Source organism: Ochotona princeps, chromosome 17, assembly GCF_030435755.1.
Source record: "Ochotona princeps isolate mOchPri1 chromosome 17, mOchPri1.hap1, whole genome shotgun sequence".
Classification (NCBI taxonomy): Eukaryota; Metazoa; Chordata; class Mammalia; order Lagomorpha; family Ochotonidae; genus Ochotona; species Ochotona princeps.
The window spans coordinates 7,453,648-7,480,005 of record NC_080848.1 but is presented as its reverse complement, the minus strand read 5'-3'; the positions used below and the strand labels follow the sequence as shown (position 1 = coordinate 7,480,005).

Below are 26,358 nucleotides of genomic sequence, written 5' to 3'. Positions count from 1 at the left end.
GTAGAGCTGACTGCAGGACACAGTCTTTCTCTTGTCTGGTCTCAATTTTTCCAGTGTAAATAGAAATAACCGGATGAGAATGGAGGGTATGATTAGACCTCTGCATGTAGGAAAGACAGAAATATTCACATCACACATAGTAGCCGTCAGTGCAACAGGGAGATACAATAGGAGTATCAGGCTTGACAAGGGGTCTTAGGTCTATGATCACAGGTTTCCATGAAAAGTTCACGGAAAGGAACACTATGAGAAAGGGCATGTTTTATTTTGGTTTGCCCCCAAACTGATAAACTTTTAATTCCATGTTTCATAAATTTCTTGACATTCTTTTGTACTTTGTTTTTTTAAAAAGATTTATTTATTTATCTTTACGTGGGAGGCAAATTGAAGCCGATTTATTCCTTAAACAGCCCAAATAGCCACGAGCTTCTTCTAGGTCCTGGATGTGGCTGCTGGGGCCTAGGCACTTGGACCTCTGCTTCTTGTCCAGCCCATTCGCAGGCAGCAGGGTCAGAAGTGGAGGAGCCAGGACTTGAAGCAGCTCCTATATAGGGTATCAGCACAGTGGGCTGAGGATGAACTTGCTGTGCCACAGTGCTGACCCCAACATCTCGGTTCATATTAGAGCATGCATGATAACCACTACATTGACAAAGTTGAATTCATTTTTAAAACTATGGAAAAGTAGACATTTATAAGATTAACTAAACTCTAATACAGTGTTTTTCGTGGCTATTGTAAGTTTAATTATAGTATGTGAATGAGGAGTATATTTATGTTTAGTTTATAGTAAAGCTGTTGATTTTTGGCTTGCCACAGTAAGTCTAGTATAACATAGAAGCAAAAGATAGGCTTCTGAAAACTAGTTATTATACTCACTTACAATTCTTTTGAAGGAAAATACCCCTGAAAACGTCAAATGCATTGTCTTCTATAACGGCCAATGGTCTGCTTGGTTTTTCCAGAGGCTGCATGAAGGAAATCTACAGGACTGCTCAGAATTCTCTACTGCAAAGAAAAAGGAACACAAATTCTTCAAATTTGTGGTAAAAAAAAAAAAAAATGGACTTGGCACAATGGCTCAGCAGGCTAACCACCTTCCTTCAAATGCCAGTATCCCAGATGAGTGCCAGTTTGTATAATGGCTGTTTCATGTTTGATCTGGCTCTCTCCTGGCACTTGTGAGGTGAGGATTTAGCCATTGAGGACCCCACCAGGCCCCGTTTCTGGCTTTTATTACCATACCATCAAGGGACTATTTAAAGATTAAGAAAAAATTTTTACTGATAATGACAATGGCAATAATTACACTGGCAACAGCATCTTTTTAAAAAATTCTTTATTTTTCATGTTGCAGTTGTTCAGACTCAGGGATTTCACCCGCCACCCCGCCGACCGTCTCTTCCCCACTCTTTTTCCCTGTATTGTAACAATAGTATAGTCCCTCAGAAACAACTTTTAATTCAGCTTCAGAGATGATCAAATTAAAGCTTTGCAAAAAAGAGAATATATGATATGTTTGATGCCATATTGAACATTCTAGAACCGAAGATATTCATGGAGAACTAAGGTCATAAATCATATTTAACTGAGTTTATATCCTAACAATTTAAATTGTATGACTTCGAGAAGACCAACATTCATGTGGAGGTGTTTTTAAAAAATATATTTCTTTTTATTATTATCATTTTATGATACAGATCCGTAGATCGTGGGATTTCTCTTATTCCCTTACCAATTTCCTCCCCACTCACTGAGTTCCCCTATATCATTACTACATTATAATTCTTCGTACACAGTCATATGTCCATCATTGTGGGCATGGACAATGGCAGAGTCCAGCATCCTATTGTGAAGGCACAGTAAGCAGTTTCATTGGGAGTCCACCTTTGTCTGGAAGTAGAGATGCACACTGCATTGTATCCTCACATCTGGGTATGACAGTCTCCATTACACAGCTACTGTACATCCCCTTAAATGAAAAGCCACAATACAAAATCACCAACAGGAAGAAAAATAGAAAATTACAATGCCATGAAGGTAAATAACATGCTACTAAATATGTAGAGATTTTAAAACTGATTCTAATACAAGTTCAGTGCTGTGGCTTAAGAGGCGAACCTTCAGCCTGTCAGAGCAGGCAGCCCACGTGACACCAATACCAGACCTGACTGTTCCACATCTTGTATGCATATATATGTACACACACACAGACGTCTATACATATACAAATATATATATATATATATATATATATATATATATATATATATATATATATATGGGCTATTTTCATTGGAAAAGCAAATTTACAGAAAGGAAGAGACAAAAATAATCTTCCATCTGCTGGTTCATTCCCCAGATGGCTTCAATATTTAGAGCCAATATGATCCAAAACCAGGAGCCAGGAGCCAAGAGATTTTTCTGTTTCCCACATGGGTGCAAGGTCCTGAGAATTTGGGCCATTCTCCACTGCTTTCCCAGGCCACAAGCAGGGAGCCAGATGGGAAGTGGATCAGCTGGGACATAAACCAGTGTTCATATGGGATGCCACACTTAGAGGTGGAAGATTAACCAGTTAGCCATTTTGCCATCCCCACTTCTGGTCCAGCTGTGTATGGTCTTGGAAAAGCAGTAAGGAGTGTCTTAAGACCCTCCATCCTGCACACCTAAGAAACTTACTGGCACCTGGCTTCAGACAGGTTTAGCTCAGTATGTTGGACCTTTTAGGGAGTGAACCAGTGGATGAAAAAAATCTTTTCTTCTTCTTATTTATTCTTATTCTTCTTTCTGTAAATGCGCTTTTCAAATGAAAACCTAATAAATATGATTCTAACAGTATTTCCTGGTATGTCAAATTGTTTAGGAGAACGAACTGCAATTTCAGCTGCACCAAAGTGATCACAGGAAAACAAACAATGGGAAGGAAGATTATGAAAGATCTTGTTCAATCATCTCTTCCCTATTTGTGGAAAAAAGAAAAGGTAGGAGAAATGAGTTAATATGATCGTTGGGTTTTGAGGTGTAGTTAACATCAAAGAGAATGTAATCAATTAGCCTTTTGTATGAAAGTGTTGGGTTTTAGATTTAAGACAGAGTCATCTTACATTGTTTGAGCAATTAGCATTATTGGCTGCTTCTGTTTCATTAGAATAAACTGGAAACTCCAGAGTCCACTAAAATCAATGAGCTGATTTTATTCTTTTTAATTACTGATGAATTATCTCCTAGAATTTCTCATAATATGCATGTTTATTACTTTTTATATCTTCATGTTCGATCTTCCACCTCTGTATTGTAAAATGTCTATTTCTGTATTCCAAATGATTCAAATGGCTGGCTGTTGTCTATAAAAACAACCATTAAAGGACTATCTAAACATCAGGAATTTTTTAAATTTTAAAATATTATTATTATTATCATTAGAAACTATACAGAGACAAGGAGAGACAGAGAAGAAATTCTTGCTTCTACTGGTTCATGGTTCACTCCCCAGGGGAGTGCAATAGCCAGAGCTGAGCCAATCCAAAGCCAGGAGCCAGGTGCCTTTTCAGGGTCTCCCATACAGGTACAGAGTCATCCTCTGTTGCTTTCCCGGACAACCAGTGGGGAGCTGGACAGGAAGTGGAGTAGCAGAGTAGCTGGGACACGAGCTGGTGCCCATATGGGATCCCAGCATACGCAAGTCAAAAATTTAGCCACTAGGCTATAACACTGGAACCAATATTAAGAAAAAAAGTTTAAAAATCAATGGTAAGTAACAAAAATTATCTCACAGAAATTCAATATTTCCAGGAAGATTTCCATGCATTTTCAAGGTGTGGGCTTAGAATTTTGTATTATTTATTATGCAAGGCTGAATTGGGTGCAAGAGAATAGTAAGATATGAAGATAGCAAGATATGCTCTCATCTGTTTTGCCTTGAAAGAAAGGATTCAAATGAGCAGATATCCAAAAGCCTTAGTTACTTGATATGATATTTTTTGCATTAAAATAAGTTGACAGATCGACTCTTACAGAACTGTATTCAACTAGGTTCATAGATAAATCTAGTGGGGTTCACAGAGTAAACTCGGACAGTTTTCTTCATTTTTAAATTTCAGGTAAAAGCAGGGCTTCAGTGACGTTGAGCCTAGAAGCCTATATAGTTGTTGGCAGTCTTTGCTTTGAGTGATGCATGGTGATACAGAGGCACAATGAATGATGATGAAGACATATATTCTATGTCTTCCGTTTCCTCATTAAGCCACTAAGGAAATTTCCTCAGAGTTCTGTCTCAACAGGAGATTTATACTGATTTAAAGCTAATTTTAAATTCATTCATTTAGTAGAGGAAGAGAAATAGATGAATCATTCAGTGGTATTTCTACACAGATTTTATTTTCTAATGATAGAAAAACACACATTTTAAGACTAGGTGCATTACAAAATATTTACCCAGGTCTCAATCAAAAATGAAAGATTAGTTTTTTTAAGATTCACTTATTTTTGTTAGAGAGCCAGATTTTCAGAGAGAAGGAGATACAGAGAGAGGAGGGAGAGGAGAGAGAGAGAGAGAGAGAGAGAGGAAGGAGGAGAAAGCAAGAGAGAGAGATTTCATTGGCTGATTAACTATATGAATGGTTGTAAAGGCCAGAGCTGAGCCAATCCGAAGCCAGGAGCTTCTCCCAGGTCTCCCATGTGGGTGTAGGATCATTGCAAGGCTTGGAGCCTTTCTCTATTGCTTTCCCAAGCCACAAGCAGGCGGCTAAATGGGAAGCACAGCAACCAAGACATGAACCAGCGGGCAGATGGGATCCTAATATGTGCAAGGTGAGTATTTAGCCAGTGAGTCATTGCACTGGCCGGAAAGATTAAAATTTTGACTTGGCGTTAGTAAAGAACACACACTTTAGAGAGAATAAAAAGCGGTTATATCTTCTTCATACATTATAAATAATATAGGATATTACATTCTGTTCTTTATTAGGAAATAATAGAAGCAGAAAAGTCAACATGAATTAATAAAACATAAAAATGATTTATAATTATGCAAAAAGGTCAATGTTGTTAAATTGTGTTTCTTTGTATTTCAAATACTTTGTAAAACGTAGAATAAAAGGAGTTTATTCTGTGTAAAAATCTGAAAGTTATGTAGGTTTTGTCCTTTTATACGTTTCCACGAGCATTCTGAAGCCCTCTTACATGTATGAAGTTTCACAATATTTTGTACCAAAATGTTGCCTTTCAATTTCCTTTTCCACAAATGTTTTGACCCACTCCAGTTGCCGTGGAGCCACCATCCAGCCACAAAGTGCCTATTTGTATCAAAGGCTGCTATACCTATTCTGAGCATATGCATATAAATTTACGAATAGCCTATTTTGCTTAGCATCAACTATTTTGTATTGCCTTTATTTTAAGAAGATAATATATTAAATCACTACCTTCATTATGTGGGATTACTTTTTTACCTCCTAAATTTTATCTATGAGAAAAAGTAGTGTCTTGTTTGCTTTACTTCTGGATTGAAGACACAGAAAGAGGTGGCAGTGACTCAAACCTTGATAAAAATCATTACATTTTATCCAAAAAATGGAATCGTGTAGTAGCATCTTCTTCTTCAGAAATAGACATTCTTTAACGTGTTACAGGGTCTTTTGTTCCAAATACTGTGATTTATTCAGTTGTTTGTTGGTTTTTGGATGCCACTTTTCAATCAGTAAACACACTTAAAAGCAACACTTTATGATTGTTAATGAGATCGGGTGATTGAGACATACTGGGTAGAGCACCTTCAAGTTACATATCCCGTAGAGTGTTACCGATCTTTGAGCTGCTCTATGCAACAGCAGTCTGAAAATAGTTTATGTGCAGGCTTGAGGAAGTCAAGAAAGCCGACTGTGTTGAAAAATTTTTCAAAACTTCATCTCTAGAGAATTCATTCCTACATTTACTCATTTTTTAATAAATGGTATTAATAGTAGCGTTAATTTTTTATAGATTCATTTGGAAGATGCACGGTTTTAACAAGTAAGGGTATTTGATCAAAACATGTCAACTGTAATGACTTTGAATGAAAAATGTTTATTGGTTGAATACATACTTAACAGCAACTACACTGTGCATGCTGAAATACATCTAAGGGCATTTCATCTCTGCCAAGAGTTAGGTGGATCGTTCAGGGAGACCCATTCAGCCTCCAAGAATCAGAGCTAAGGAAAGGCACGCAGACCTTCTACTCCATTCCACCGGGTGCTCTGTAGCCTGCCCTCTGCCAGCACTGGGCAAGTGTTTCCATAAAGGAAAGGACAGTAAGTTTTCCAGGTTTTGAGGGCGGCATACGGTCTGTGCCTCGTGCTCCAATCTGCTGTTATAGCTTGGAGACTGTCAGAGACAGTCAGTGAACAAATGAACATAGCCAGGTTCCAATAAAACTTTATTTGGCAATGTTGACTTTTTGACTTTGTAACAGTTCTCCTCACTGAAAGGTACGTGTAACTATAAATGTTTTCAGCTCACAAACCATGTAGGCAGGGAGCCTGTTTAGCCGCTGGGTGTAGTTTGCACACCTGTATTCTAGGATCATGAAAAGTATAGGACTCTCAGTGTCAAATATTAGAAAAGTCCAGCATTTTATTTTATATGAATCTCTTAGTGTAAGGATATTGTCTAATAAAACACATATGACCATTCTAGGTCCCTTTTCTAATCCAGATAATGTTCCACTAAAAATGCTCAAACCTGTGACATCTTTTCCTGAACAAACGGCAAGCAGGATGTTTTATAGCATTGTGCCTGAGGAATCACATCAAAGAACTGAGTTTTTTGAAGAATGAATTTTAAAAATCCCAATAATACTATTTCTGCATATTTTTTCTAGATTGCCAAATTTCCTATTTTTTTTCACTTGAAGGGCAGAAAAACCCAAAGTCAGAAACAACACACACACACACACACACACACACACACACACCCTTCCTCCCTCCCCCATGTGCTGACTCACTCCCTATCCACAATAGCTTAGATTGTCCCAGGTAGAAGCCAGGAGCCAGGCACTCAATACAGATATCCCACGTGTGTGCCAGGAATCTAATCACTCCAACCATCATTGTTGCTGCCTGCCACCTGCTGAAGTCAGGACCACGAAACAGGAATTGAATCCATCTCTTCCAGTATGTGATCTGACGTTTTAACCACCTGCCCCACTACCACTCCCCCTTTTCCATTTAAATTCTGTATTTTGTCAGCACTTCTATTCAACAGTATATGAAGCCCTCCAAGTCTGTTCTATATGCTGTTTAGATATGTGAGCCCAGAGGTTGGGAAGCATTGCAGAAATTTTCCTGGAGCAACCCGTGTGCAGACAGCAGGAAGCAGGTGCACAGGAAAGGAAGAAAAGAAGGAACCATTGCCTGACGTTTTCAGGGCAGTGGCTGTGGTGCAGTGGTATCTAGTGGGCAAGCAGGCAATCCCACAGGCACCCCAATGTATCCACAGCCAAAGACAAAACGGCAACTTTCTCCAGGGCCCCTGCTTTCCAGTTCATGGGGAAAAAATATCTAGAGAAGAAAGGAGAATGAGAGAGGGGAAACGACTTTTGCGCAATGAAGGGGTGTGAGTAGGGGAGGCTACAGTCCATGCAACTCACTTTTATTGGTCTGGGTTGAGGATGGGGGAACCTGCTGTTGAGCGCTGCTCGCCACCAACTTCCTGGTGTGGAGAAATCTCCAGTGAAGCCCCAGGACAGAGATCTGAGCATAAACAGGCTTCACTTGCCCTTTGGTGCTTTTGACCTCAACCGTAAAGGAAATAAAATGTGTGTCTTCCTCTGTTTGTCCCCAGCCACTTCTCCCTTGCATAAATGAGACTTTCTTCTATATTTTGTAAAAAGAAATGGAAAAACACTCCACTTGATGAAAAGCAGTGGTATCGCAGCCAGCTTTCTTTCTTTCTTTCTTTTTCTTTTTTAACTGAAGCCACTGCAGTGGCTTTTATCTGCTCATAATTCTTTCTGGAACCAGTGCCTCTGGCTTTTCAAGCTCTCTGCCTTCCAAGCAAGTTAAGATTGGGACAAAAAAAAAAAAAAAAAAAAAAAAAAACTCCTACAGTTCTAGAACTTGTCAGCCAAATCATACCATGGCAACCCAATCATACAAGGTTGCTCCCTCCAGTCCTACAGTGGAGATTATTTTTCCATGATGCAATGAATGCGTTACATCCTTTTGAAAGAGGACTCACCAGCTAGTACATCTCTGTCCTTAAGGTCCTTTCTAAACAGAAGATGGTTGAGTGGGTGAAAACACATCCTTTGGGAAGAAAGCTTTTGTTTCAACCAGAAGCATTGGTTATGGAGGTTGTCATTGTTCTTGTTCCCTGCAAGGAAGAGAATCAAAATGCAACCACAACAGGTCATGTGTAAATTTATGCTGTTTTTACTGGCTCTTAACCCTTTTCCTTCCAGGAATTGTTAAGTTCCTTTGCAGTCATATATCAGCCCTTGAGTACGTTCTCACCGAGGGTGACTGATTGACGGTAAGGCCCCTTAGTAGACCAGCAGAATACAAATCGGGTCATGCATCTGATTCCCTGGAAATTACGTCAGATAAATAAATACCCTGGTATTTGTGGAGAGGAAATTATGAAACTCATTGAGCATGAACTCATAGACTCTCTTGAATTCTCCTGTGAGAAATTATTTTCTTGGTTGGAAGGGGTCTCCAGGCGCATTAAGAGTAAAGCCTTTTGTGGGAAAGCTCTCTGTTTGCAAGGGCTTGCACAGGGCTGCAGATCTGGCTGCCTCGGATGGAGACTGGAGGGAGTCGGGAGACACGGGAAAGCAAGGAGCACCTGCCAATGCCTCGAGTTCTTTGATTTCTTCTTCCTTTCTTTCTATCGTTATTATTGTTTTTGAAATTTTTGGTCAAGGTCTATAAGGCAAACCCAGAGACTGCTTTCCACGATGGAGAAAACATTGCAACAACGATTTGTTTTTCTCTTCCCCCTCACCCCTCTATCAACTGGACTGTCTCACGCTTTGGGGTATGGCTTGGTTTTAGATCAAGTGTTATGGGGACCTTTTCGGTATGTTCCTTTGATAGTCATTATTTGAGGGAAGCCTGTGGAGCTGGACCATGCACGACTTTCACTGTGTCTGCAGAGGTGAACAAAATGCCGAATGAAAATCATGATAAAACTCAGAGCTCTGTGGGAATCAACAACTGTGCTTGGGTCCCCATCCCCTTTTAAGGCCTAAAATGATGTAAGGACCTTGGGGAAGAAAAACGGACAAAAGCAAGCAATGTATGAGGAAAGATAGCGTATAGAGAACAGTAAACTAATTTCTGTGCCTAATTCAATTAGGGGAGAGCGCTGATTCATTTTGAGCCCAGGATTAATGACTCTTGCATAAATTTTCATTATACTGCCTGGATTTTGAAACTATGGATACGGTCTTGGTAACTAAGCCTGTCATGCCAAATGATGCCTTGACCAGGTAGATGTTCAGATTTTTTCTGGAAACCAATGTAAAGAGTCTTTTCCTTGTTTTCTATTTCAAGCAATGGCTTACGTTAATGTATCCAAACTCCAGATTTGCTGAAATACTGAAGCTGTTCAGCCTCAGAGATTTGCAAATTCTTGTATTTGACAAAATATTGAGAGCCACTGTTACTTGTTTTGAATTTTTCATATTTTACTTGCCTAAGAAATGTGCTTGTAATGGGTGGATAGAGATGCTTCTAACTGCAAATTGTGAAATGCAACTGGACTCTAAATACCATCAAATCAGATTTGTGAAAGTCAGTTGCAGAGAAAGGCAGTCAAGGAGCTGACCAGAGCTCTCCTGTCAGACATTTCAATGCGTTTCGAAGCCTAGCCTTCTTTCGGGTCTTAGGAGGTTTTGGCAGTACTGGGCCATCAAATGTAATTGGGGGTATATATGCATTCTCATTCTTATACAGTGTTTCAATCTGCTTTCTGCTAACACATTAAATATGAAAATATTCCTTCTTCAGTTTAAGGAGGTCACTTTTTAATGTGAAAATAATAAAAACAGCAATAACTTTGGGGTTTCATCTTTGCCCATGTTGGATATGTATTATTTTTCAACAAGTTCTTGAAAACAGTACTCTGTGTGTGTGTGTGTTTGTGTGTGTGTATGTTAACACAAAAAACCATTTTAATTCACTGAGAATAAATGGGAATCCTAGCTCTCCTACTTGCTCCCCTATGTTGACTTAACAGACACCTAGGGAGCTCTCATTTATTTCAGAATGCACGCAGGGAAACCTCAGTCAGATTTCAAAAACAGCATTATTTACAGGGCTGGTTCCTGCCTTGATAAATCTTGGTGAGTCAGTTATGTAAACATAACCGAAAAAAATCTACTTCAGTATACATACACATATAAGCTTGATTGAGATCTTTGCTGATGGAAAGATCAGAAGCTGAAACAGTGGTGTTTTAGAATGTAAATTTGTGTTATAATTCCAGTTTCTCTGTTGTGGATGCTGGAAACGATGTCTTAAACACTTATTTATGATGCCCTTGAAAATAAACTGGATACAGCTCGAATTCGCAACAGAAAAAGTCTCTGGATTTCATCCTGCTAAATGCATGAAAATATCCAACAAAGCATCTACAAAATAAGCAGCGACATACATAATTTTATCTTCTTTGAATAACTATATAATGCTATTAATGCTGTGCTATCATCAATCACTAACGTTATGTTGGTGGCAATCGGATTCTGCATTTTATTCGTGTACCGTACTAAAAATTTTATTGATTTCACACATATACACAAGGGATTAAACGTTCGAACACACACTTATCAGAAGACTAGAGTTGATTATCACTTGAGGATATGTGCCCACACAACGGAAAATGGAGAAGGAGCGAGCAAAAATCCTCACCAAATCCACAGACACTGATCATACTCGTTAAAAAAGAAAGAAAGAAGAAGAAACAAAATCCCTCACAGGAAACACAGTCAAACATTTGGCACAGGGCCATGCAGAAGGGACAAAAATCCAATTTAACAGATTTTAGAATTAGAGGATAAAATAGTTTAGGAGGAATTGGTAGAGGTCCCAGGTTTCTAGATGTTTCTGCCAGGAGGAGCTGTGGGAGTCCCCTTCAGGGACATCAAATTTGAAATCAGCAGACTTAGCCTGTAAATAATCAGCTTCCACATAGGTAAGGAAATTTCCTGGAATATAGCTTTTATGCCTTTATTTCCCTTTTAAATTAAAATTGAGACTAGGGAAATCATATTAAGGAAAAAAGGAAAATAGTTCGGGTTGCCGCCAGAAGCAGTGGAGGAAGAAATGACAGTCACACTCAACCAACTTTTTCCCCACTTCCATTTATTCTCCCTCTTCTCAGGGTCAGGAAAGCCTCCTTGGGAAGAGAAAAAAGTGTCAGCTCAACAGTCTTTTCTCAATGGTCTAAAATCTAACATTCTAAAATATAACGTTCAATCCTAGAATCCCTTTAAGATATTCATGGAGATATTCAAATTTTGATTGTCACCTGGAAAATCCATTGACTTTCATCTCTGTTTAATATCAACCAATATTTCCAGATATAGCTCTAATATTTCTCAAAACCCCTCAGGCACTTAACTCTTCATTTATTTTGTTAGCATTTAGTTCGGTGTCGCAATAGATTAATACGCTTTTTGAAGTCTTACTGGCATAGAACCTTTGATCTCCCAGCTGGCTTATTTTATTTATTGGCCTTATCATTTTTCATCATTATTAGCAGCCAGAGCAATCATGGTTAAAAAAAAAAGCCACTGTTGTTTAGTGGTAGCTATGTGTCAGGTATTTTACATACCTTATTTTAAATCTCTGTAGCTATCTTTCATAGCTAGGAAGTGCCAAGTCAAGCTTGCAAACACATGTCAGGTTAACCCAAATCTCAACCTTTCTCCGCTATGCCATACTGCGAATATCATCAAAGTCACATAACTTAGAACATCCTTGACATGCAAATTGGATTTTGATGTGAACACTCTGCAATCAAAAAAGGCGTTCTAAGGGTTCATGTCCTTTGACCTAGTATTCCATATCCAGAAATCCAGTCTAAGAAAAACTAAGAGGCAAACATGAGCATTACTCTGCAAAGATAGCTAATGCATTCTTAAAAGAACAAAAATGAATATAAAAGCAGGTGATGATAAGCTCAAATTCACAGACACTATAGATACAAAAATATGTGAACATTACCCTGAAAGTGCTCAGTGATTTTAATTGCATTATGTGTACTTAGAAAAAGTGACATCAAGTGATCTTAAAAGTGTAAATGACTTAAAATGTAAATGTATGCTAAAGAAAGATATATCAAAGTTTTTATAATGATTTTCTACTGATGATAATGATGTGGATTGATTTTATTTTCTATGTTCCTTATTCCTCTACATTTAAAAATGCTTATCTTTTATGTTTTCCACATAAACATGCATTCTTTTCATTCAACTAAAAATACTGAAAAAATTAAAAAGCTGCAAACTCTAAAAGTCCATATTTCCAAACCTAAACATTCTAGTATGTATTCTTTCTTTCCAAAACATCATTGCAGACTTGTTTGACACTAGTCAAATATGTCTTAGGTTTTTCATTGCAATTTATGGCATATTGTTTTAATGGTCACGAAAGTGCCAGTGTTGGTAGCATAAAGTTTTGTTTTGTTGGTCAGTTCTAGAAAAAAAAAAAGCCAAGATTCTGAATGGCCTTTGCTAAAGCCACCTTCTCACAGGTGTTTGAGACGTGGCATCCAGTTGCTGCTGATGGGCCTGCTCCTGCAGAGTGTGGGGGAGAACGGATGTTGGTGGCTAACTTGCCTTCTGCAGTGACTACTGAAGGTGTTTCTGTCTCCTTCAGATCCAATCATTCCCAAACAGTATTTTCTACCTCCTCCCTCCACTTCCTCTGTCTTGGATTTTCTCATGCAGATGTCCCTGAGATATGGGAAGTACAACATAATGTGTCTTACAACCACAAGAGGAAGCCTGGAACATGCTCACTACGTGCCAGCTCACCATTAGCCTTCTTATTAATGAGGATATTGAGCCTTTGTTAATAAGGCTCGCCTTTCCCCAATGTGCACAGTGATTTGTATCTTCTCTCAGCTGCCTTCTCCTCTGTCAGGTGACCTGGGCTGATGGCTGGGCTACTGACCTAAGGAATGGCCATCCATGATCACCAAGGATGAACTGGGCTGTGAACCCATTGCCTTCGAGAAGGTAATGGATCAAGGATAACATGGATGAAAATGATGTTTGTAGTCACTGTGTTAAGAAACGTAGCAATGTATGGCCCAGCCCTAAAACACAGATGATATTTCCAGAGTGCAGCTGCCCCACCTGCTGAAGATAAATGGAGTACTCCTGGAAGAGGTGATTTTCTAGGCAGCCTGATTTCTCTGGAAGCCTGATCTTCTTACAGAGCAGTCCTAGCTTTTTTTATTTCAATACAAGCATTTAATGAAAAATAAAGGTCATTAATGGAGATAGTAAGCACTCAAATGTTTTCTCAGTAAATGAGTCTATGATGTCATTGTTGTACATACAAACATGGTTTAAAATGCACATTCAGAGGTCTTAACTGTTCAAAACACAGTGAATGCAGGGGCTCAGACACACACATTTCCTGAGGTGGTATAATACATGCCACACATCCATATTCTGAGGCTTTTTTTAATTAAAAAAGATAAATTAACCAATAGAATGTAATTTCAAATTTGGCAATTTTTCAATCTATTTCAAAAATATATCTTTTTGATGATATTTATTTTTCACTTTTCATTTATTTATACAAAATACCTTCGTTTCATAATTTCTCTACCCAGTACAGATTAGAAATTGCAAATTAGAGCACAGTGACACTTCTGACAGATCTGATACACATTGACAGGAGCCACAATGTCAAGGGGAGGCTCACATGGATGGAGAAGAAGGACAAGAGCAGGTAGAGGTTAACACAGACCCAGTCTAGTGTCATTTAAAAAGGGGGAATGCCCTTCCTTCACTTGCTAGGCTCGCTGCGTTGCAAGTCAAAGGGAAATAGCTTCTGTTGATTATAACTGAGCTGAGTCGTTACGTCAACAGTCAAGTTGAACCACAAGGTGGTTTGTTTCATCACTCCTCTGACATCTGTGCAGACTGACCGAAATAGCTGCTCCTGTGCAAGGCCGTGTGGATATCAAGAGAAAAAGTGATACAGCATCGGACTCAGAAAAGCCCATCCCTGGGAGGTGGGAACAAATATACCAAATGAAAAAAAAAATAGTGCGAAGAGGACATAATACAAATACTCCAAAAAGGTACAGAGTGGGAGTAGGGCATCCAGAGAGGTAAAGAATGCATACAATAGTTCAGAGAATACATTTCTACCCAAGCAAATTAGATTAAAAATCATTGCGCGAGAGAGAGATGCTGCTCTCCCGGGTATGCCGGATCTCTGTGTCATTACCACAGGGCAAAAAGCAGTGACAGATGGCAGATAAGGCTTGCCGTCTCACTGTTTTAGAATGAACAGTGACTGTTGCGAGAGGTATTCAGTGAGAACGAGACAGACTGGGAGGTGAAACGTTAAGTGATTCACATGATCACATGTTTCCAGGATGATCCAGGGCAAAATGAGCCTTTTTTTAAGACATCAGCTGAATGAAGAGGCAACCTTGCTGTCCTTGATGCCACATGCCACATACATGAAGTTTTTCATGAGGTGACCTTCCCCGTAACTCCTCCTCTATCCTACCTCTAAGAAATGCCTGGGAATTATTTTTGTCATAAGTCCTCAATCCTTGTTAGAACGTAATCACCGGTTGCTTTGTCATTTTAGTCACTTAAATATTTCATGTGTTTGTATTCGGATTAGAAATGTATAGCAGCTCAGGACAGAGCCTGCTGTTTGAAGAACTCCCCTGTGTGCCAGGCCACCAAGCACTAAATGGCAAAGTGACTATTCCAAACACACTGATGTTATGTGTAGAGCAAATGTTACCAATGAGGCATCACGTGGTAAGTGAAACTAAGTAATTTCTAGCAACTAAGTTGCTTAATGTGATAGGATTATATTCAGTGCCTCAAGATCCCATAGTAGATGATTTGTCTTCATTTCACTAGATCACAAACTCATCCTGCCTAACCAATCCGATGGTGGTCAATCACTGTCGCTCATTAGAAGATGAATAAATGGTTTGTAAATAGCAGGTTGATACAAATGCAGGGAGCTTTTCATTCCTTATCAATGTGACAGTGAGCTGTAAATGTGGCTACTGAGAGTCTGAAAATAAGTCTCACTGTTGGACACATTTCCTTGCAAGGGGCAATGTATGCTCCTCGTGAGTCTATCATCCCGGACATCACAAAGCCATTCACAGGCTCACTGCACACTTGGACTGTGACTAATATTTGTCTAGTATTATAGGTGGTTACTATGGAGAGGCCTGGTGAGAGCATCGTTGTCATTTCCTTGGAAAGAATTCAATCCACAGATGGATCTCAGTACCAAACTGTATGGGTGTCCAAAACTAATGAGTATTTTTGCTAACTAAGGCCTGACTCAGCCAAAAAAAGGAAACTCTAACTTAAGAAAGCTGTATTACACAGTGCTGCAAAAGCCATATTGATTCAAGCACTAGATGCATTGGCACACAGAAATGTTCTTCATAGGGATATGGTGAGAAGTCCTTTATTAATGAAAGAGCGGTGTTATTCAATATGATAATGTATTTACGAAGCTGCAGTTACAAAATTTAATCTCTCGTGTTTCCTTATTTACCTAAATTAATTAAGATAAACATTCCATTTGGATTGGGAAGTTGCTGATTCAAATCGTTAATTTTTCTCGAGCTTTCTCTTATAAGAAATAAGTCTTGCTGCATATCTTTCAGTCCGTGCCATGGGGTGGCCAAGGAAAGTAAAGCGGAGGGTTAAGGGAAGATCATCATGTATTACTGTATCCCGCAGTAGCTAAAGTTATACACCCAACTGTTTTCTAACATATGAAACCATCGTGGCCAATGGTGTACACATTTTATTTAAAGTCAGATATTGAAGTAAAACAATTTCAATCCAAATTGCAGAACAAAAGAAAGTCCTTTCTTCCTTCGTAGCTGGTTTACTGGTTTTCAAATAGAGCCGATTACCTGGCAGGGCTGAGGAGAGTATTACCTTTCCCAGTTCCCATGGTTTGGAAAATTCTTACCCACATACATATGCACCAATCGAATCACAATAAAGCACGGAAAATACAGCAATGATTAATTTCCTTTTTCCATTTAGGCTTTCACATGTTTTAAGGCATTCATTAGACCCCCCAGCTTGAATGAGAGGGGAAAAAATCCAAAAAGTAAGTGCATTTCAGAAGCAGCTTATTGAACCAGAGTGAGTTGTTAACTTATTATTATTTTTTGTCCCCGAGCTAAGAAGAAATTTATCTCCAGATTCTGACAGGTTTGGGCCAGTCTGTACTCTTCCACGTCCATCTATTTTACAGAGTTAATGAAGGCTATTTAGAAACAGATAGTGACCTAATGAAGTTATTGAAGCAGATCTCCCTTGCGGGAGACTGTATTCTTCTATACAAGTCTTAAAAATAAGGAAGTACCTAGGCTGTGCTGAAAACGCCGAGAAACCGGCTGGAACAGCGACGCGACTCGGCTATAGGAGCAGTCACAAGGCGTGCACGACCTGCCGCACACCCTTTCGTTTTCAATGCCTGGGAGTGCAGGATTAAATTCATCTTTGCAAAATCTAACTATATTTCAGCAGCACCTCCTAGGGGCCACGCGAGGATACAGGCTAGGCGGTGGGTATAGCGGCAGAAGGCATATTCTTTCTTCACGTTTCCCACCCACAAACACCCCCACCCCTAAGGCTACATGGCCCGGCAGAAGAGCTGCTTTGTCCAAGTAGTTCGACCACTCTATTTATCTATCCGAAAGACTACATGATCACTGTAGGTAATCGAGATTTAAAAAAAGAGATTGCAAACTGTGTGTAAAAAAAAAAATCCTCCAAAATATATCATGCCATTAAAGAACAAAGCTTTGTAGATTCTTCGCTTTACACACGTAGAGGGATTAATCCATAAGGCTCCAGGGTCCACACCCGGCTAACTCAACTCAGCAGCGGGATTTTCAGGAAGGGGGAGGCCTGGTTGGGGCGGGGAGGGGGGTAGCACGCTCTTGCCTGGTTGATGGGGACGAGCAGAGCTCAGAGTCTGTAGGAGTTGCTGCTGTCGCGAATTGTTCTGCTTTTAGACCTGCAGAGCGTGCCGGGCGGCGGTGCACTCAGAGGCAGGACGAGGCGGGTGGGAACGAGCCGTTCACCCTCGGGAGAAGCCCGGGCACCCCGTAAGTCACCCACCCACCACCCCCAGCCTTGAGAGCAGATCGCTCAGCCGCCAGGCGGTAGCCACACCCGCGCGTGCGTGTCCAGCAGGGTTCGGCGCGCGCGCTGCCTGGCCCCCGGACACTGTCCCCAAGAAGTGCGTGGCTCCTCCGCGCGCCGCAGGTGGGGGTTCCTGGAGGGGGACTCACGGGGGCTGGGGTTGGAGTGGGCTTCTCGGTGCTGGAGGGGTGGAGACACAGTGATAGACGCGCCGGGGCTGAAGTGGAAGCTTTCCTGGGTTACATACGCCTGGCCCCGGGACTGGCACTTCGCAGGCCCCTGGGGGGAGCTTGCACCGCATCAGTCACAACCAAGGGGGGAAAAGCAAAAACGGCGACGTGTGAGGCTTTGGGAAGGGTAAGAAGCTTCGCTCTAGGCTAGGCTGCAATTAGGCAGCCGCAAAATCCTGACCGCGGCGCTTCCCACCTGCTGCTGTCCCAGCTGAGCCGCAACTTCCTTCTCTCCAGCCCCGCGCCCGACTCCCCAGCCGGGCTCCAAGGGTGGAGGAGGAGGAGGAGGAGGGGGAGGAGGAGGAGGAGGAGGAGGAGGAGGAGGAGGAAGCCGCAGCAGGTTCGCTCCGCGGACAGCTCTGCTGGCCGCGGGTGTAGCATCCTCCCCGCCCCTGCGCGGTTCGACTCTGCGATTGGTGGACAGCGGCCGCAGGCGGAGCCAGGAGGCCAGATTATCGCACCGGCAGCTCAAAAGAGCGCAAGATATTGCAGAGCGCACTGGAGCCCAGGCCAGCGCGCAGCCTTCCCGGCGCCGGCAAGCTAGGTCTTGGGGATTCTGGTTTGCTTTGGCTCCCTCGCTTTCACCAGCCACTGGATCTTACATGCCTCTGTGTCCCCCACTTCCACCCCATGTCCCCATGCTCCTGCGCCAGCAACAGGTAAGGGCTGCTGTGTGTTTTCTTGCCTCCCTCTCGCTCGTTGCCTGTGTGTGCTGGGAGTTGATTCGGGCCACCGTCCCTTCTGCCCTGCCCTGCCCCGCTGCTGCAGAGGTGCCCAGCTGTCAAGCTGCCGGAGCGCTCACCCACGCTCCAGAGTCCCAGATCATGCCTTTATAGTTTGCGCACCAGAACATCCCCAAGAGCTAAAAATACTGAGACATGCTTGGAACAGTTGAGCAATAGAGCCAGATTTCTCTGCAGCATCTGTTTGTGTTCATAACTTCCAATGCACCAGCTGTAGCGAGATACTGGGTTTGCAGGCAAGGGCGAGACAGTCCGCGTTGAAGTCTCCAAGAGGGGAAAGAGAAGAAAAGAAAGAAAGAAAAAGAAAAGGGTGCTTAGGAGTGAAAGGGTGCTTCTAGACTTCTGATCGCAAGCCTTAGCAAACCTTGGGGATCAACATCATTCTAGGTTCTTGGCATTTTTTTCCCCTTGAGTCTTTTGAAAGTTTATTTTGATCATTGCTTCAAGTGTAGCTGAGAGTTCTAGACTGTATCTCAGAGTTGCTTTGCCGGGAGACGGGAACAGAGCAGGAACCCCACTTGGATTTGAGCCTTAACCCAGCAGCACATTGACATCATATGTCACTCTCGTTTGAAGGATTTGTTATTCTTGAAAATACCTAGCTTGGTTTTAGGGAAGGAAAATAAGCATAACAGGTTTATTTTGCAAAAAGATTGTATCATCATATGAATTGATCATAACAATTGAGAAAATAGAGATAAAAAGCAGGGTGTTTGATGCCTGGGTCTGGGTAAGCAGATAGGAGCAGGAAACTTGGGAATGGCTGTGAATTTTCAGAACTGCAGAATATACCTATGGGAAATAAGGCGGTGTTTGAAAAACCTGTTTGGGGTAAGAAAAGCCTGCCTATTTCCGTTTATCAGATTGTTTTATTTTTATATGTTTTGTTTTCGAGTTCATATTCCATAGCCTGTCTAGTAGCTCCCTGGGTTAACCACGGTTGTGTGTTGGCTGAAAATGATTTTTGCACTTGCTGGCTGCTTGCTGCTGCTTATGTCCAAGTGTTGTATTATCTAGAAAATTCCTGGTGCTCAAAGGAATAAGAGGCATTGCCTTGTGGGTGGTGAGAGGGGTGAGTGTTAGGGTCAAGGTCATTTTGCCTTGCTGTCTTGCTCTTCCTTCCCATGTTTTTCATGACAGTTTCCTTCTTTCTTGCATTCTCTTGGTATCCACAAGGAATATCTGCTCTAAATTCTTACATGACGTTGGCTCCCTTTTTTCTAAAAAGAACAATTTTTCTCCGCCCTTCAGACTCTTCAGTTGCAGAGTCTCTGGCTTCCGGGAGTGTCCTTGTATGACTTTTGAGTAGCCTGAATGGGTGACCACATTGTTACCTGTATAGTTTATTACAAGGTTTTTTTTTTTTTTTAAGAGCATAATGTTTTATTTGGAAAACACAAATACCTTTCAACATATGCTGATGCTGAGCTCCATGCGTTGCTGGTGCCTGTATTGGAAATGGTGCTCCCCTCAGCCAGTGGAGATCCTTCTCCCCTCCTGGCTTCCCCCAACCCCCTCTGTTTACTGAGCCTCTAAGAGCTTGCTTGGCTAGCACTTGTGTTCACATAGCAACATATGCCCAGAGCACACTCAGGCTGGTCTATATGGCGTCAGCTGGGGAATAGCTGTTCTGAACACTCATTAGCAGATCTCCCACTCAGCCCAGTCCACTCTCTTTTGCTGTCTTGATTTCTTGTCTTTACTCAGAAAATTTCTTATGCACTGCACAACATGGTCATACTCGGGGACACATTTCTTCCCATGTATTCTTTACGATGACATTTTTATAGCATTTGTTTGATAAGCAATATTGGAAATATTTCCCATGGAGAAAAAAAGCAATTTCGATACCCCCTGTATGGTCTCTTGACCTTGTATTTAGCCATTGCTGTCTTTTCTTTAACATCTGCCCATTTACCTAAGATTAAAGCGCTGAACTATTTTTTTCCATTGCTTATGCTTAATTTTGGCACAGCCTATAAATAGTCTTAACATGAAGAGCAGCACATGTAACCTCTCAGTTTCCCAGAAATACTTTCTACATCGTTTGTTATGGCATGGCTGGAATGATTCTGTGTGTCTGTTACGTTTGCATCCCAAGCCCTTACATATTTTGGCCGCACTGGGATTGCACACGTTGTGTAAGTATCCATTCTCCGTAGTTGTCATTGAGGAGCCAATCACATCGTGCTCCCATGGATTCTTTATGGGCCATTTCTCAAAACGTTATTTTGAGCATCTACTTGAAATAAAGTTCCCATAAAGCCTGGGGGAAAATATATGTGTGAGTATATATTTTATCAGAGCTTCTCCTGGAGTTCAGTGAGAGAGGAGCTGGTAGGGACCTTTTCAGATTGTCTGGGAGCATTCCTGCACGTGGGCAGGTTAACAGCAAAGACAGTCTTTGTAACGCAGTGACACAGTAAGCCTATCAAATTTTGGCAGGTTTTAAACTTGTGCTATGTAACCAGTTTCACAAAACTATGAATATGCATGATGTGTGTGCATACATAAGCACATATACATCTGGGGCATATCTATTTGAAGTGATAAAAATTTCCATTTTGCCAAAAAAAAAACAACTCTTACTTTTCCCTTTCCAGGAAGAAATGGTAAAATTTCTAAGTGATGCTTCACATGTGGAATAAATTCTGTCATGAGCAGTGGCAATATGACAGGAATAGTCACTCAATGCAGGCTTTATTCAAGGTTCTCAATGAAAACTGGTATTGTGAGATTTGTGGAATTCAAATGTGCTGGGGTCAAGATTTTTGGAAAGTCATATTTCAGCCTTTAGACTTCCTATGGTTGTTGTGTCTTAATCTGGAAAGAGTGCAGAAATAATCCAGGGGAAATCCGAGACAGTCTGCTCAAGGCCCCTAGTGGCAACTCAGATGGAAGGATCATTTTGAATCATAAAGAGGGAAATTCCTGTTGTCAGTGTATAACTTAAGGCTCTGAAGTCAATCACAGTTAAAACATACAAACCCTCATTAAATGAGGCTCTCATTACCTCTCTCCCAGCTCCCCCGCCTTTTTATTCTGGAAAGTTCACCTGCATTTGGCGTTGTGTTGCTATATCTGCCTTTGCATAGAAACACTTGGCAATTTCATGTGAGCCAAAAAATAACTGAAATTGCAGTTGGTTCCCCCCACCCCCCAATTGGTAAGATCTAGAGCCCTGAGGAATGTGGTTCATTTTTTTTCTTTTGTCCACGTGCAAACTTCACAGGAAAAGCAGACAAAACATTGAAGCAGGTAGATTAGGAAGGCACAGTAACTTCTTTTTGTAAAGTGATTCAAGGCACTTTCAAATTGGGCATCATTTAGGTGTCAAAAGCTGCCAAAATGTAACACACATTGCAATTTTCACAGATGACTAATCCCAGGAAAAATGTGTTGGGGCACATTCTTGCATAATAACTTGGATAAAGAAGGAGAAGTTAAAAGACTATAACAAGGTATTTTCAAAGACAATGCACCTTGCCTCTTCTTTAAGGGGATGCTCTAAAGCAAAGAGAAATGGTTTACTTCATTTCTTTGCAGCTGGCTTGGCTGGAATTGATTTTGCTAACTGCTTACTCATTCTCTGAACTTAGGAGAAAAAAAAAGTAGACTTTTTATTATCAAAGTTGCAACAAATTTCTGATTAATTCTATGTGCTGTTTATCATCTTCCTTAAATATGAAAGATGGATTTGGTTATTTGAAAAGTTGAGAATCACCTTTATGTTTATTCTCAGATATGTAGCTTTAAAAAAAAACTACATTTGGTAAAGGGGACACCTTAGAATTTCTTTAATGCTTTTACTAGTTACAGAAAAGAAAAATAGTTTTGTTGGAGTAAAAATGGAAAGGAAAGCTAAAAAGATCAGTTTGTGTGTGTGGGGGTTGTTTTGTTTTCACTAAGAGAGAATGAGGCGAACACTGAAAACTAGCATTAGTTCCTATTAAGTAAAGGTGAGTGCCTTCTCCATAGGAACCTACAGCAAACAACCGCCCTCGAAGTGAAAGTGAGCAGATTGGCATTTATGATTTGCTTTGATGGCAATGTTTTCTCTGTTTGGGAGCACGTAGCAGTGGCCCCACATGCAATGAGTTCCTGTCGCTTCTCAATCCACTGAAGACCTGGTCCTCTGGCACAAAGGTGCTTACTTCCCAGCCTGTCGTTACACTTGGCAGTCCCACCTCAGGAGAATTACAGAACCCCTATTGCTAGGCAACAGAATTGCTCTCTGTCCCCTAGAGCAAGCCTGCATCTTCACGTCCGAATCACTTGCTCTAACAGAGATGTTATCAGGTGTTTCTGCATAGTGGCTGCTGGAAGTGTGGGAAGTGATGGGACAAGTCCAAACAGTAACCAGAAATTGGGATCAATTTCAGATGATCGTAAGGACTGTCTGCAAAGTTTTTATCATTTAAACAAAATAACCTCTGCCTGCTGATTTCAAGCTTGTCATCAGAGGCCCATCATGCACCTCCAACTCAATATTAACGCTGAATTATAGTAAGATGCTCTCCGAATCTTATTTCCAGAAGCTTTGTGACAAACGCTGGAATCAGAACGTCTTTCTTCTGCTGCTGAAGAACTTTGGACACTAGCAAGTAGGGCAAGCAAAAGTAGAGAATGTTGGAGGACAAGTGAGCCTGAAACATACAGTTTATAGAACAGTAAACAGTAACAGAAGACAGGATAAGAGGTGGGAGGAGGAGAGAAGGAAAGAAGAGACTTGAAATTTTTGTTGAGTGAATATCACATGCAATTATTTTGTGTTTAGTAACTTTCTGATTTGAAACACAATTTTGAAAAACACAGTTTCCCATAATCTCCCGGAAACTTTATGTCTGATTTGGTGCTTTCATTGGGATCTGTTGCCTTGGACAGTAGATTCTTCCAGAATGGCTTGTCCCCTAATTAACGACTTCTTTCTTCTCACAGGGCTTGTTCTCCGGATAGCGTTTGACTTAAGGAGAGCCCGCTGCATGTCAGTAGACAGACCTTGCTAGAACCCCACTGCTCCTGGAGACACTCATCTCGCCTCCTTTTGTGTGTGGGTGTGTCCTCACTGAGCATTCAAAACTGTTTCTCCAAAGGTTTTTACAAAAACTCAGACTGTTTTCCAAAGCAGAAGCGCTGGCGTCCACGGCAGAAGCGATGGGCAGCGTGCGAACGAACCGCTACAGCATTGTCTCCTCGGAGGAGGATGGCATGAAGCTGGCCACCATGGCGGTGGCAAATGGCTTTGGGAACGGCAAGAGTAAGGTGCACACTCGGCAACAGTGCAGAAGCCGCTTCGTGAAGAAAGATGGGCACTGCAACGTCCAGTTCATCAACGTGGGCGAGAAGGGTCAACGGTACCTCGCAGACATCTTCACCACGTGTGTGGACATTCGCTGGCGCTGGATGCTGGTGATCTTCTGCCTGGCGTTTGTTCTCTCGTGGCTGTTTTTTGGCTGCGTGTTTTGGCTGATAGCTCTTCTCCACGGAGACCTCGATGCTTCAAAGGCAAGCAAAGCGTGCGTGTCCGAAGTCAACAGCTTCACGGCTGCCTTCCTCTTCTCCATCGAGACCCAGACGACCATAGGCTACGGCTTCCGCTGCGTCACGGACGAATGCCCGATTGCGGTGTTCATGGTGGTGTTCCAGTCCATCGTGGGCTGCATCATCGACGCCTTCATCATTGGCGCGGTCATGGCGAAGATGGCCAAACCCAAGAAGAGAAACGAGACTCTAGTCTTCAGTCACAACGCCGTGATCGCCATGAGAGATGGCAAGCTGTGTCTTATGTGGCGGGTGGGCAACCTCCGTAAGAGCCACTTGGTGGAAGCGCACGTTCGAGCTCAGCTTCTCAAATCCAGAATTACTTCCGAAGGGGAGTACATCCCCCTGGATCAAATAGACATCAATGTGGGCTTTGACAGTGGCATCGATCGTATATTTCTCGTGTCTCCCATCACGATAGTGCACGAAATAGATGAGGACAGTCCTTTATACGACTTGAGTAAACAGGACATTGACAACGCAGACTTTGAAATCGTTGTGATTCTGGAAGGCATGGTGGAAGCCACCGCCATGACCACACAGTGCCGCAGCTCGTACCTGGCAAATGAAATCCTTTGGGGTCACCGTTACGAACCTGTCCTCTTTGAAGAGAAGCACTATTACAAGGTAGACTATTCGAGGTTCCACAAGACCTATGAAGTCCCCAACACGCCCCTATGTAGTGCCAGAGACTTAGCAGAAAAGAAATACATCCTCTCGAATGCTAATTCATTTTGCTATGAAAATGAAGTCGCCCTCACAAGCAAAGAGGAAGATGACAGTGAAAACGGGGTTCCAGAAAGCACAAGTACGGACACCCCCCCTGATATTGACCTTCACAACCAGGCCAGTGTACCTCTAGAACCCAGGCCCTTACGGCGGGAGTCAGAAATATGACTGACTGTTTCTCTCTCTGGAATATTTACTTTTCTACATAGTCTGTTGGTCAGAGGCCTGAAACAGTTCTACGTATGACGGTACCGGTCAAGAGGTGGATCGACTCTAGTGGCCACGAGAGACTGGGGCTGGCACCACGGTTTTCAAGGGAAGACTGTAAGCTCAATGGTTGACATTAAGCACTAAACATGCCTCCGCATGACCCGATGGCACATATATATGTTGTAGAATAAGTTATGGGTTTTTATGTATTGTTTTGTGTTTGGACAAAACTTGAACTTGCAGGCAAGCCCTGGTTGGGTATCTGACTTATCCAGAATGCTTCTCTTTAGGGAACAAGAATGTTTTTAATGGCATAACAAAGGCAAGACTCGGCCTTAATTTTTGCAAAGCTGCTAACTACATGAACACAAATTGTATTTTTGTTGCAGTGTAGTTTTTCTTTTATATAATTTAAAAGTCAGTGTTGAACTTTGTTGAAAGCTCATATGTGCTTCAAAGTGGCAAGTATTTGGCTATTAACTGCCAAATGAGAGCCTGATTTTCTGAGGCCAGTAATTTGTTTGCTAGCATTGATTTTTTTTTCCCTCTCTCTTTGTTACATAAGGGCATTATGTAACACTAGCCAAATGGTAGCCTCTGGGTTTTTTTTTTTTTTTTCTGCTCTCTCTTTCTCCATGATATTAATGGGTTAGCTCAAAATTTAAGTTAGACTACCTAAAATAAATACCAAAGATCATGCATATTTTTGCACAGTGATGATTGCGCTTCAAAGGAGGCCTATGGGCCATCTTGAAATTGAGACGAGAAACTTGAACCTCAGCAATACCTAGAACCACCTGTTTCTGTTCATTTTGCACCTTATTCAGAAAATAGAGCATCAGTCACATAGATGCAAATGACTGTACTGTTTTAAAAATTTCGTTCTTTCATGAAGTGTTGTTTATTAGAAAGGAAGTAAAAAAAAAAGGAAAGTAAAATTCACTCCCACACAAATACACACACAACAGTATCAACATTGTTGCGTGAAGTAAGACATGGTGACATACTGTTAGATTTTTCTGCGATTTTATGTTTTGCACATTCCATAAATCATTCCATGATTTATTCCAGAAGACAAGATCTTGGTAGAACTTTGTTGGCATCCTCAAAACTGAGCCATCCAACGTGAAAGATAAATAGGCTTAAGCCTTTGTGGTGGAATTCCTTGCTTGGAGTGTCAGGACATTTCCAGCTTGAGTTCCCCTCTAGAAGAGATTCAACTCTTGGCCTGTAGGTTGTTCTTCCGATCAATCTGTCCGCAGCAGCAAGATCTGCAGTATCACAAAAGGCTGCGGATGCCCAAGTGGGGAAGAAAGGAGGTGTGGACAAGCCTCTGTGATTCCATAGCACAGCTCAGCTCGAGTACTGAAGAGTGAGGGGAAAGGTGCCTGTTTGATGGTACAGGACTGGAACATGAATGTCTCAGGATCGTAGCATCAAACAGAGACGTAGAAATATAACGCAATCACAAACTAAGGAGATGACAGTCTTGACAGGGTCATTTCCCCTTTGCGTCTGCATA

At 41.5% G+C, this 26,358-nt stretch overlaps 1 protein-coding gene across 1 annotated transcript; it reads left to right on the top strand.

The window, feature by feature from the left end:
- The first annotated feature begins 17,967 nt into the window (after positions 1–17,967).
- KCNJ2 (potassium inwardly rectifying channel subfamily J member 2) lies at positions 17,968–25,888 on the top strand. The gene is made up of 2 exons (XM_004592951.3): positions 17,968–18,272; positions 23,295–25,888. The coding sequence occupies exon 2, from the start codon at positions 23,511–23,513 to the stop codon at positions 24,792–24,794; it is 1,284 nt and encodes a 427-aa protein (XP_004593008.1). The 5' UTR covers positions 17,968–18,272; positions 23,295–23,510; the 3' UTR covers positions 24,795–25,888.
- Positions 25,889–26,358: the final 470 nt, after the last annotated feature.